At 42.3% G+C, this 13,811-nt stretch overlaps 1 protein-coding gene and 1 long non-coding RNA gene across 3 annotated transcripts in view; one reads left to right on the forward strand and one right to left on the reverse strand.

Annotated features, from left to right (window-relative positions):
- Nucleotides 1–13,811, reverse strand: part of LOC110479240 (uncharacterized) — a 33,811-nt gene that overhangs the window by 12,137 nt on the left and 7,863 nt on the right. The window contains exons 1-4 of one of the 2 annotated variants that reach the window (XR_002466896.3): nucleotides 13,672–13,749; nucleotides 12,941–13,115; nucleotides 7,724–7,934; nucleotides 5,970–6,111 (exon numbers count right to left, since the gene is read on the reverse strand). This is a non-coding gene — a long non-coding RNA (uncharacterized LOC110479240). Of the gene's footprint in view, nucleotides 1–5,969; nucleotides 6,112–7,723; nucleotides 7,935–12,940; nucleotides 13,116–13,671; nucleotides 13,750–13,811 lie in introns of those variants that run through there. The other variant, XR_013341603.1, reaches the window with a different exon arrangement.
- PGAP4 (post-GPI attachment to proteins GalNAc transferase 4) lies at nucleotides 3,794–7,344 on the forward strand. The gene has a single exon (XM_021546352.3). The coding sequence runs from the start codon at nucleotides 3,929–3,931 to the stop codon at nucleotides 5,114–5,116; it is 1,188 nt and encodes a 395-aa protein (XP_021402027.1). The 5' UTR covers nucleotides 3,794–3,928; the 3' UTR covers nucleotides 5,117–7,344.

The following is a 13,811-nucleotide window of genomic DNA, read 5'->3' on the forward strand; positions in this document are numbered from 1 at the left end:
TAAGCAATGGCTCAGTTCTACACAGAACATGTGTAAATGTGGTCTCTCTTGGAAGTATTTCTATTATTGCAAAGTAGTTATTATTCAGGTTTAATAAAGTGGGGGTTTTTAAGGCACTATAAAATCCAAATCTGATTCTTCCTTTTCTCCTTAGACTTCTTTTTTTTTTTTTTTTCTGTCTGAAATACCACTTGCATGAAAAACAAACAAGTTATTTTTCTACCTAGAAAGGGAAAAAACTGAAAATGACAGTACATAAAGCTCCCGAAAGGAGTGTCTCCTCTGAAGTCAGAATCATCCTATTGGGTGGAAAACAGCTTGAGCAGAAACTCTGGATTCAAATCCTGCAGATAAGAGCAAACTTCACCTCTGCAGAAGTAAGAATTTATTAATCTATATTTTGAAGTATCAGGTTCCCAGTGTTGTGGATGCCAGCCTGGTCAGGGAGAGAGAAATGGCAATCGTTTCTCACTATGCTTGTGAGAATTTTAGGGAGTTGCAGGAATGTTAGTCTAAACAATCTGCAGGTGGTATTTTTCCACCTTGCTTTTCTGCTTCTCTCAAGGATGGTGTGTGAGAAAGACGTTTTTATTACCTAACCAATCAAATAGAATGTATCATATCAGTCTATTTAAGATGAAGTTTACTTTCCATTAAAGCCTTCTTTTCTTCTTTTTTACGCTGTGTCTCTCGTCTGTTCTTGTGTCATTCTTGGTGCAATGGTGACACAGTTTACAGACAAAAGGTGTGAAGGAGGTCAGCCTCTCCCCTCTCTTCTAGATTTTTCAGCTTGTTTTTCACATTAACTGCAGTATCTGACCTGTTTAATAAACTCCTGACCATTAGCCTCTGTGGTTATTTCACTGCCCAGTGAAAACACAGTTTTCCTCAGCAGATAGAATGACAGAGTGTGGCTGTACATGTGAACATGAACAGTTCAGGCAGCAGAGGAAGATGTGAAGAGTAGCAGTAGAGACTGTGTGATTGCTGTTTTCTCAAGGCTCCCTGACTTGAGGAGCCATAATAAGAGCTCTAAGATCTTGAATTCTGTTACTGGTGCAGTGAAGCCAGGGTTAAATCATAACGCTTGGAATTACAACACAGTGACTTCCAGTCCTGTGTGCATTTCCAGGGAAGCTGGAAAAGGAGGTACTTTCAGAGAGGTTGGTGCTCACCTGCACCACCTCATCGACCCTGCCTTGAGTTGGGAGCTAGGACACCAGCAGGTGGAGTCCCCACACCACTTTGTCAGCACTGTTGAGTTTCAGACTCAGTGTGAATCCAGCTGCAGGGACCTGGACATAATCCTTTAACAACAGGTTCAAGGGTTGCAGGAACAACAAGTTCAAGGGTTGCAGGAGCAACAAGCTCAAGGGTTGCAGAAGAGCAAGATGTCAAGTGAGAACTTGTTTGATTCATCTCATGCAGCCCCCCCAGCTCTTCTGGCCTCTAGGGAGGACATGCCAACCATTTTTCCCTCTTCAGTAGAAGATGGTAAGAGGGAAGGAGGTCTCTTCCTTGGTTAAAGTTATCATCATAGAATCATAGGATGGTTTGGGTTGGAAGGGACCTTACAGAACAGCTAGTTCCAACCTCCCTGCCAGATTCCACTCACTAAACCAGGTTGCTCCAAGAATTATTAATGAAGAAATGCTCAAAGAATTATTACTAGTGCTTCAATATGTATCCCAAGATCTCATTGCCAGCTCATAGGTTTTGTAGCTCAGAGCTTCAGCATAGCTGGAAGATGGAAAGTAAACTTTATTCCCTGAGAACTAAACTACCTTCTAGTTTTCCTTTATCTCTTTTTCCCACTGTGGTCTTCACTTTCAAGTTTGGAGGCTTGCTCAGAGACAGTGCCTACAATGATGCTTGTATCAAGAGAATGCTTGACAGTGTGAGCTGTACAATATGATTCTGAATGTTTGTGATCTTTTAATGCTTGTGACAAGTTAGCTGGAAGGCCCAGGATTCTGGATGAATAAATGCATTTAAATGCCAGATCTTTGCATCTGATGGATTTCAGGTCTTCACATCCTGAATCCTCAGGCCTTGGATCTAGCTGACGTGCAGCCATCACCTTTAAGGCCTTTACAATGCTCACTGATGCAATTCAATGCAGCATTTGTACAATAGAATTATGTAACAAGACAGGAAAAAAACCTATATGGGAAGAAGCTGCAGATTCTCATGCATCAGCATGTAAAAGTGTTTTCAATTTAATTACTCCATATCTTGTCTTGAGCCCTAAGAGTGCATAAACACTGATGCTACAGTCTGTTTAAGGACACATAAACTGCCTGTTCTCTAACAAATATTTGGAGTAACTCTTGTATATTTTGTATTAATCTTGTTAAAAGGCCTTTCATAGATGGTTGTCACATTCCTATATGGCAAGAGGAAAAGGTTCTCCTAATGGTAAAAAACAGCAAATCTGTGACCTCTGTAAAGAAGGCAGTTCTGAAGTACCCCCAAAGCCAGACCTTGCTCCATGTCCTCCAAGTTTTTTCTTATGCAAGATCAATTTTTCTGAGACAGAGGAGAAAAGCCATTATTTTTTTCCATCTACCCAACTTTGCTTAGGCTGCTTCAGATAGCCGTGCAGAAAGGGACAAAGAATTAAATTTTGGAACCACCACATGATGATCAGAACTTGCTGAAGGCAGAATGGTAAAAATTGGAGAAACTCTGCACTGAACACCCAGTGCACATTCAGTCATTGCAGTGAGGGGAGCATGAGTACCTCAGTTCTTAGGGAGAGGGAACAGGAAATTAAAGGGAGAATCAAACAGCAGATTAAAAGTGAGATTACTGACACAAGAGAATTCATCTGAACAACCTAACTGCCCTGATTTTGAGTAAGCTTTTGTCAGCCAGGCTGTGAGGTGTTCAGGGCAGCCAGAGAAGCATATATGGCAAAATCTAACTGCTGTGAAGGTGGATATTTGCTCAAAGTGAATGTATATACAAAAAAAACCAAAACATATTTATATGAGTACTTCAGTTTAAAATTCAAGGCATTTACTTCTAAATTGATATTTGCTCAAAGTGAGTGTATATACAAAAAAATTACATATTTATATGAATACTTCAGTTTAAAATTCAAGCCATATACTTCTAAATTGTGTACTTTTAAATAAGAAGTAGGAGTCAATGACTACAATGTTAATGTTGCTGTGCCCATGTATTTCACAGGGTCTAGTAAGGAGGAGACAAACACATTACCCTTAGTATATACAGGCCCTCATGAAGTAAATTGGTGTATGTTTAAATGGCTTCACACTCTGGGGAGGAGAGTGAATAAAACCACATTTGGAAGTGTGTGAGCAGCAGGAGGGAAGCATGTGTGCCTCCAAAGAGGTAAAAGTTTATCTCTCCAATATGTGCTAGACTAAGATACCAGAGATCTGGCTTTGTTTTGTGTCTGTAATCTAAACATTATTATGTCACTATCACCAGACAGGAGTATGTAAGTTCTATGCTTTTAACAGAAAGGGATTTCCACACATCCTGCATCTACCTTGCCTGTTGTTACATGTTTGAAGCACAGTAACAAACACGCAAAGTCCTTTTGAACTCGGTTAAATCAGAGCTCCTATGTGATAAAAAGGCCCTAGGGGTCCTTTGCTGCAAACTGAGTTTGACTCATCTATCCTCCACCTTCCAGTACTATTCTGTGATGCCCCCACCATAAGGGTTCCACAGAGGTCTTGCATTTTAGCTTACTCAGAGACTAGTCCCCTGCTTTATATTTTTTCTGTAAGTTCCTATTTCAGTAACTATCATTTTTTCTTCCTTTCTAGGCTTGGACAACCTGTGCAGGTTTGGCAGCAATGGCCCCAGTGGTATTCTGCAGGGAGAAGGATGCCTTGGAAGTGAAGGATTGAGGGCATGAGCAGTGCAGGAGTGCCCTCTTTCTGCAGCAGTTATGTTGCACCGAGCCCGGCACCTCTGTGGGAAGTGGTGCCGTTGGTCCAGCCCTTTCATCCATCTCCTCACTCTGACTGTGGTGACTTTTGGTGTGCTGGCACCTTTGATCTGCCACCGGTTCCTCCACTCTTACTTCTACCTGCGGCACTGGCACCTGAATCCCATGAGCCGGGAGTTCCTGGAGCTGAACCAGCAGGAAGGCCAGGATGCCCTCCATTACTTTGAGACGATGCAGATGCCAAATGCCTCTGAGGCCTCTGGCAGTGACACCTTCCAGCCCTTGCTGCTGATCACCATTATCACTGTGCAGAGGCGGAATGATTTCCACTACGTCTTGCAAGTGGCCTCCCACTTCCACCGCCTCCTCCAGAAATGTGGGGCGCGTTGTCAGAGCCACCGAATGCTCCTCTGTAACGTGGAGTCAGACCCCAGCAGCCATCAGGATGTCAGGCTGCTGAGCAGACTCTTTCCTATGGTCAGTCGTGACAGAACTGGAAAGAATCCTGACCCCAGCCTGAACCAATTTGAGAAGGAGAAGCAGGACTACGTCTTCTGCCTGGAGCAGTCACTGTTAGTGTACAACCCAGAGTACGTCCTCCTTGTGGAAGATGATGCTGTGCCAGAGGAGGAGATATTTTCTGTCTTGCAGCACCTCTTCTCGGCCCGGTTCTCCAAGCCCTACCTCAGAGATGCTCTCTACTTCAAACTGTACCATCCCGAGAGGCTCCAGCGCTACTTCAACCCTGAGCCCATGAGGATCCTGGAGTGGCTGGGCCTGGGCATGTTCCTGGGGCCAGTGTTGAGCTGTGCATACTGCTGGGCTGCGGGGCGGGCGGGCCCCAGCTGGTGCCTGGTGGCGTTCTTCGCCCTTTACAGCATGGCCCTGTCAGAGCTGGTGGGACGGCACTACGGGCTGGAGCTGCGCCGCCTGCACCCGGCGCTCTACAACGTGGTGCCAGCCAGCGAGTGCTGCACGCCTGCCATGCTCTTCCCCGCTGCCTCTGCCCGCCGGGCCTTGGGATACCTGCGGGGGCTGCGCTGCCGCCGGGGCTTTGCCAAGGACACGGCCCTCTACTCGCTGCTGCGGGGCAAGGGCGAGAATGCCTTCGTGGTGGAGCCCAACCTGGTGCGGCACGTGGGGATGTACTCCAGCCTCCGACTGAACAGCGACCCAAAACTGCTGTGAGCTGCTCCTGCCTTGCCGCACAAACAACGCCCAGGGCACTCTACCATGGGGCAGAGGGACAGTGTGCAAACTTGGATTCTGTGCTGCTTGCACCTGACATCCCGTCTCTCCACGTGGGCAAAGAATAACTCTCTCTAAAAGCACAAGTTTTCTTAAAAAATCAGCTTTTGTTCATGGAGACCCTATTTAATACAAACTTGGAACTAATCACCATACACCACCTGGGAGGGGAGTGGAGGATTCCAGCTCACTCTCCTTAGCCATTTGCCAAAGAAATGCTCTCACACCAACATGAACAACTTTCCTGCCTACTCTCCTGGACAGTGGTTAAAAAATCCTCACCTTAGGGCAGCAGAAATGTTGGACAAAGTCAATGTTTCAAATTAGCTAATGAGGAGCAGAAGGCCTTATTTCCTCATCCTTACTAAGGTCTCATCTCTGACCTATCTCTATTCCAAAGCTGTGGTTTTGAGCAGACCCTTCAAAAGCAGAAGTGGTTTGCAGGAACTTTTCCACACATTCTGCCTAGATACTTCAGAGTTTTGAAGTCTCTTTAATTACTGTCTCCTTATCTGCACTTCCACCATTCCCACTTCTTTTGCTTTGACCACAGGCTCTTAAAAACAAAACCTCTGCTGCTTCATTAAAGGTTACCTCTCAGAGTAGGGATAGGAAAACAGAATCACAGCCACTGGTGTCACACAGATGGGTCACAAATGCACATTTTCTTTGATACACAACACACATTGCACACAATGATTGCTGTGTTGGTTGGGATCATCACTTGTACTGGATCCATTTCAGGAGGACTTGTCAGCCACTGAGTGAACTTAGACATTCAACATGAATTTACCTTGATTTTCCCTCAGCACATAGGCAACGAAAAGATTAGATCAGGTGCTGTTGTTGTGTAGGATCCTTGCTCATTCTGGAGCTGTAATTCACAGCTCAGCTGGAGTGGTTCATTCAACTGCCCCTGGCAGAAAGCAAAATACCTGTGGGAAACAAAGACAGCTGTTCACATTAACAAGCAACAATAGCACAGCACATCAAGGGGCTACTCTGACCGTGACCATGTCTCCTGGTTGTTAGGCATCTGGGATAGGTATTTTGCACGAGGGCTGTGGGCACAGCTAGATAAAACCTTGCAGATGACAAGAGACCTCATACTGAATGAAAACAGGCATAAATTTGGTGTATCTGATTAAAAGCCCGCTTTAGCTTTAGTTAGCTTTGAATAAAATTCACCTTGAGGTGGCATTTGGTTGAACTATTCTTAAAACCATATTCCTTGCTTTGGAATGAACCAAGAAAATATTTTTTGTTAAGTTTAATCAGGAGGAGTTGCTTCATTTTTTCTTTTTGGTAATAGACAGGCTCTAGTTTGAATTTTTTCTCCTAGTTCTCGCCCAGGTGATTTATGCCTTAAGCTCTTAACAAGTCTGATTGTAGGTGAGAAATACCTAAAGCTCTTGAGAGATGAAACCAAAGCAAATGGCAACTCTCCTCCTGTCAGCATGGTGGGTATCAGTTACACAACACAGATGCACAGTGCAGGTTATCACAGCAGTGCTTTGATATCCAGTAATCAGCTGGATACCTTCAGAACATCTCTGGAAATTAGAGTGAATAAAAACTGCTTGTGGGTTCCATGCCATTCCAAAGGCAAGGCCTTCCGGCCTCCAGGTAGAGGACACCAGGCAAATGGCACAGGCAAAACCAGATTTTGTTCCCAGCCACTGTAAGCTCTGGAGATGCCAGGGTAGTCACACACTGGCAGGTTGGCAAATCTGTCCTCTGGGTTTACTGCAGCGGGGTTTGCGTGTCAGGATTTGAGTGTCACTGTGCATTTATTCCACCAAGTGCCTGCACATACAACTGGTTTCTGTATCTTCAGCTGTGAATGTTTCAGTGCTTGCTCTTCTCTCTTTTAGATGTATGTACTGTAAAAATCCAGGACAGTGCTCTGTTCTTTCCATTCATACTAATTCTTGCAAAGAAAATCTCACAGCAAGAAATGGGACAGGCAATGGAAAAAGGAGAAGGAGAAGGAGAAGGAGAAGGAGAAGGAGAAGGAGAAGGAGAAGGAAGAAAGGAAAGAAGAAAGGAAGAAAGGAAGAAAGGAAGAAAGGAAGAAAGGAAGAAAGGAAGAAAGGGAAAGAAAAAAAGAAAAGAAAGAAAAGAAAGAAAAGAAAGAAAGAAAGAAAGAAAGAAAGAAAGAAAGAAAGCTGTATCCAGTTAATAAATGTTTTGATCCGAGGAAATGATTTATCCAATTGTCTCAAAGTTATTTCCTGTTTGTTCAGTAGGACTTAATTTGGCATTTCAAAAGTCCAGAAGATGTCAATAATTTCACTGAGCCTTGTAACTGAAAATTGAGAACATGAATTTGAGGCATCCTTTCTAAACTAGAAGACAATTTTCATGGCATAAGAAGTGACAGAATTTGACTGTGAGACCAAACAATGTGCAGAGGGCCTAGGGCTTGAGCTTGCCCGTGTGAGAGTTTCAGATAGACCAGCTGAGCACGAACTCCTTTGTGAAAAAAGCAGGTTAATAAATTCTTCTATGTTCTTCTGGGACAATTTCCTAAAGTGCTCAACTCACCTTCACAACAGAAGTGCTGCTTTGCTGAGCCTGCAGGGAGCTGTTCAGAGTTACTCAGGTACTTGCACAGTGCCCACCCTGCCAATGGGGCATCCCAAGAAACGGCTCCTGCTGCTGCCTTCCAATCTTCCAGAAGCAGATTGAGTCCTGTTTCTCTTTTCGGCGTTCCATGTTTTAGTAGAAATTAGAAGTCAGAGAAGTGCACATCACCCTCAGAACAGAGAATTGGAAGATACCATGAATTCTTAATTCCTGTTGGATTTTCTTGTGCAGTTCAGGCTAAAAATGCAGCATTAAAACACCCCAAAGCCTTTCCTATCTCTTTTCTCTGAGGGGAGTGGAGCTGAGTTGCTCGATCTCAGACTACAGAAATTCAAAGCATGATATTACATCCCTGAAATGTGGCCTTAAGAGCTTGGTTTCTTTCACTTTAAAACAAACTTAGTGACTATTTTTAAACAAACAGTATGGATTTGCTTGGGTGTTGTTTCATTCCCAATAGTTTGGAGACTTCTTCAATGCAGCAGCTGCTGCTTGCACAAGAGGAGTCTTTCTTAATGGGCATCAGCAGGACCCAAGACTTTATTGTCCAAGACAGTTCAGGGGGAGTTACTAACTTAAACACAAACTACATTTGTTTCCAAAGTGTGTCCAACATAACCATGATGCAGGCAGAACACAGGGCATAAACTGACAGGTCTCTACTAGATTAGAAACCCATGAGGATTTTCTAACTCCAGTAGGTATCAATGTCTTACTGAGAAGGCACTGCATTTGAAGAGAGAAAAGCCTTCCTTCCTGTGGTGAGGAGCTGTGAGTCACCAGATGGGGTATTTCAGCAGCAATTTGTCTGGATACAGACTGAATTGTTTGGTGGGTTTTTTTGGTTTGGTGGTTTTTTTGGTGTTTTTTGTTTTTTTTTTTAACTAAATTTATTTACAAGCAAACTTTCCACAAAATAAAAACCTTTATGTAAAGACACTATTAATAGTCTCTTCTTCCTGTGTCCTGCTCTTTGTTTTCCTGATTGGCAGATCCATCTTTCCTTACCATATTTGACAAAGGATACTCCCACGTTCATGTGTTGGCACAGATGTTACAATTTTGATCCAATTGCACTCAAAGCAGGTCTTATTAGACCAGGTTTCTCAGGCCCTTCTCCAATCAAAATAAAGGTATTTTAACATGGACCTGAAGTAAATTGCAGCTCTGAGTGGTGGAATTTAACCTTGGCTTACTTTTGTATAGAGAGGGTACATATTTCACAAAATTAAAAATGTAATTTTTCAACTGTGACAGACAGTTGCAGTTACAAAGGCATGGGTAGTTTCTCTCCCAAAGTCAGAGTTTCATTTTCTGTATTTTCACACCAGCTTTACAGACATCGTATCCAAATTCAGCAGATGGCAGGTCCCAACATGTGGCTCTGAATAATCTTCAGTAAAACATAAACCTGCCAAAAATGCATAGAAAATTAGGTACTCCATGGCCTGTGCTTCTTCACTGCATGTCTCCATTCTGGAGTAACTTCATTTCCACTCATTATCTGTCCTGACAGCTTTGGGAGAATCCACCCCACCAGCCAGTTTATTCATGTAACTACAGGCTAATAGTCAGCAACATCAGTGTCCCTTCCCATGACTTTGTTCTTCATGGCAAGCTAGGAATGCCATGTTGGTGTCTAGGAAGCTAGGAACAACAGCGATTTTTAAATGTTGATGAAGAGTTACATTTTATTGTTCTGTTTGTAAGCCTCTGTGCATCTGTGCCTATTTTCTCTTCAAATTTCTGCCTTGGTGTCCAGTGTTCCTGGACATGAACCACATCTACAAATGGTCCTTTCAGCAAGCTTGTCCAGTTCAGACACCTGCTGTGGTTTGTATTTTGCAAACTTCATACAAATATTATCATGCAGCACCTAATTGTGCTTTTTTTGGGTAGGATGTGCTGTTCAGATAAACAGATAATAAACAGTTAAATGTCTGCCTTTATAGAGCCCAGGTGTTTGCCTTCTTGCTTTATTTAAAAACAAAATGTCAACAGAAAGGTACAGAGACCAGTGTCATTACAGCATTTACCTTCATGTCCTGTTACAGCTGTTTCTCACAGCCCAGAAAAGTTGCCACAGGCAGCTCAGTTTACAATTGTATCCTTGTTTGCTATACCCACTATAAAAATTAGTGCAAAGATGTTTTGATAACAGCAGTGTTGCATGCTTGCCTGCTTTTCATTCCAGGTCATGATGATTGCTGTAGCCCAGCTTTAAGTTGCACAGAATGCAGAACTAAGTAAACCCTTCCTTGTGCAATCTCCTTGGTGGTCTGAGTCTCTTCTGCCCAACATCCCCCAGCCCACCCAATGTACTTGTCTGCAGACTCTGCTGTGGAGCCAAAAATACAGGGGCATTTCTTCCAGTGGGGTTAAACAGCCAGGCTCTTCATATTGGGGGTGAGGGCTGTAGGTGACTGGGGAAAACAAACCACTTAATAAACAATACCTCTGATTAGATAGGGATGAACAAGCTGGACTTTGAGATGGTTAAGCAAGACTGCAGAGTACAGAAAACAGGAAACATCCAGCACAGTGTGGGGAGGTGGTTAGGAGGCAGACTCCACTCTGCTCGAACCTGCCCAGATTAGACTTTAACCCCATCACGCAGGCAGCAGCCTCATGGGGCAACAGAGCCAGGTGTTTTTCATGTGGATGCATATTATTTTTGGACATCTTTCCAACTCCCAGTGTTTTTTTCCATTGTATTTCAATCCATTTTACAGGTCTGACCAAATCCAAAAGTACAATTTTATTTACTTAAGTGCAGAGAGAAGCTTTATATTGGTAATTTTTCTTGTGGTGACCATATAATCTCTGAAGTTGCTTCATCTATTTGTTTTTCATCATTCTTTTTGAGGTGTACTACAATTTATCTCTCTCACATTTACTTATTTTTTTATTTAAGATGCTAGGTCGTTTGAGCAGTTAAAGGCAAAACATGAGAATTATACTGCTAGACAAAGACAATAAAAATCACAATCTGGAAAATCATAAGCAATTACAATATTTATATCTATCTTTAAAACAAGCTTTCTGTTGATTTTAATATATTTTATCCAGCAAGACTTCACCTAAAACTTAAGTGCACAACTATCAGATCCTTTGACAGCAAGGCTGGATATAACAAAGACAGCAATTAAATTGTTAAATTCCAAAAAACCCACAAATTAAGGCCAAAGTAATAACCCATGCCACATGTAAATAGAGTTTTCAATGGTCCTTAATATTTTTAAATGCATACTTCTGTCAACTTCTATATGGGGATTTCAGATGAGAAAGTTGACACTAATAAAGGCTCCAAGCCATTCAAATAGAAAATTCACTTATGTCATAACACATTTCTTGTGTTTTAATCAATCTCTTTTATAGCTAACTACTGCTTTCTGTTTCTATGCTATAAAAGGCACGACAATGAACATTTAAGCTCTGCAACTAGTTATGCATCTTGTTTACAGTGATGTTTCAAACACAGCTATAAAGTTTTTTATATTGCAAGACTGTTTATATCAACTCTTTCATGAACACATAAAAAAGCCACAATATGTGCAGAGCTCCCCCTGTATTTAAGCAATCAATTCTCAGACATCCAAAACTCAAAACCAGCAAGTAATAATTTCTCTAATAAATTATTATACTCTTCACTAAAAAAATGTATCAGCAATCACTGCAATAGTCTGCATAACCATTTTTAAGAATACAAAAACCTGAGAGTAGCTGTTCTTTAGTGCAATTGACCTCCCTTCTTGTTCACCCTATCCTTATCCTTGACTGGGATCTTTGTCCTGGGTCCTCCTTCCCATGCCAGAAGCTGAAGGGGATGAGGAAACCCAAGGATGCAGAGGAGAGATGGTTCAACCTCTGAAACTGAACTCCCACTGGGAGCCCTGCCTGCATGGCCACTGGAAAGGTGTGAGAGTTACCAGGTCTGAGTTCAAACACTACCTCCATGAGACAGAATTACAGCTTGGATAATACACCAATTTTAGCATGGAATAGTTAGTGCAGGCAGTGATTTGGTGCTTTTTATGTACCAGGTTAGTTGTTTGGTAAATGCAAGTAAACTGCATACCCACTCATGATGCAAGCTTTTCCCTCTTACTATTATTATTAAAGAAACCATACTACTATAGCCGCATTTTAAGAGGTCCAAGTATCCCCAAAGTATGATTGCGTGTGATGGAAGTATGTACTCTTTTTCACTGTCATTTTAATATCACTGTTATTTCTGCACAGTATGGTCAGTGTGATAGGTCTGCATGCTAACATCTTTCAGAGACATCATCTACTATGATTCTTCATTCCATTTTCTGACCTGAAAAGGCTCCCATTCCTAAATTAAGTGAAAAAGATAAGCATCTTGTATATTTTCCTTTTTTTCCCTGTGTCCTCAAAATATCTGTGAGGACCTGTAATCCTGTGCTCGGAGTGCTGGATCGAAGGGTTAGAAGGCCTGGAAAGGCACATACCAGCAATTATCCATCTGGAAATACATTTATATGCTTCTGAAGAGTTCAGAATGCAAGGTGGGCTGTGGAGAATTATTAAAAGTGCATCAAAATGTCTGACACTGCTTTTTTTTTCAAGAAGACTCCCAAAGATTTTCTCTAATAGCCTGTGAGACCATATCACAGATGAGATTGAGAATAAAACACTTCCAAGAACTAACCTCCTGTGTAAGCTTCTAGCCAAACCAGGAACAACAGGATTCAAATTATGACTCTGAAGAAGACCACCATTATGGCACCTTCTTGGTCTCAAGAGAGTCTTAGATAAGATATTTAATGAAAAATATTTTTAATCTATATTAGATGCTTCTGTTGTGGTAATGAAACTTTAATACACCATGGTGTTTGTCTTTCTGCTAGGATGGGAGAAATGGAATGTAAAGCAAACACTGTAAAGCAGGGAAGGATTTATGTCCATGTTATGTACTACAGCTTCTTTCAGCAAACAACACAGAACAGGAAGGGCAGCATGGAGGAAAACAGAGGAACACAAGCACAAGGTTTTGACTGGACTGCACTGTCAGCTCCTTCAGGTTTCTCTGCTGACTGGCAGCCCGGTAGGCTCCTAAGGTTTCCTACAAGCACTGCCCTTGGCATGCAGCTGCACAAGAGCGGCTCAAGGAGGAAGACAGTGTTGTGGAGAGAGAAATCAGGGTCTCACCTGTCCATGTAAAGGCCAAAGTGTCACTGCAGCAGCCAAACAAACGGAGGAACGACGTCATTCTTCAGACAAACACTAGGTCTCTGTGGTAAAAAGGTGCCAATGTCCAAGGTTGCTGAGGGTATGATGTTTGTCCAGCAGTCCTTGTGCTATACTTCCCTCCAGGAGTACTGGCCTGCAGGATGTGGAGAAATAAATTAAAGCAAATAATCAAACCTGACTGTAGTGTGGATTCATATAAACTGCAACACTGATACACCATTTATACAGCATAAGTGTTTTTCACTGAAAACTTCTGCTAAGCAACAGAGAAGTTTGCATATCACCACAATGTGGGTGGGCATCTCAGTGGGATTTGGGGGGAAACCTGGCTTGCAGCTGTGCACCTCAAAGTGGGCATATGTGGTGTGACAACCATTAATTTCCCAGGTACATTGTGTTACAGAAAATCAGAACTTGCATTAAACTTTATAATTATACCTGATACCGTAGCATCACATTTTGCCTTTCCATATACCAACTGGAAAAGGAACACATGGTTTCATGCTAGGGTTTCCAGGGAGGAAAAGCAATGTAACATTTAGGAAGCCCCTGAAATGATATCACCTCATGCAGTTAAGGATCTGTTGCATTGTTTCTGCATTTTGTTTTCTGCTCTTTCTTCCTGCAATTTCCTAAGTATAAGCTTTCAGAAGACCTAACTCTAAATTATAAAGCTGTGCCCAAGATACCTGTAAGCAATTTCCATAGTTTCTCTTGTACTTCTTTTTAGTCTGTTTCAGAAAGAGGAGAAATAATTTGAAATAACTGGAAAACATCTCAGTTTTACTGGATGAATGACCTTATATATACAGGGGAGGGGAAAGGGGAG

Source organism: Lonchura striata, chromosome Z (assembly GCF_046129695.1).
Source record: "Lonchura striata isolate bLonStr1 chromosome Z, bLonStr1.mat, whole genome shotgun sequence".
Taxonomy (NCBI): Eukaryota; Metazoa; Chordata; class Aves; order Passeriformes; family Estrildidae; genus Lonchura; species Lonchura striata.

Excerpts from the sequence above, each read along its gene's own strand:
- PGAP4 (XM_021546352.3), top strand. The coding sequence starts at position 3,929 with ATGTTGCACCGAGCCCGGCACCTCTGTGGGAAGTGGTGCCGTTGGTCC.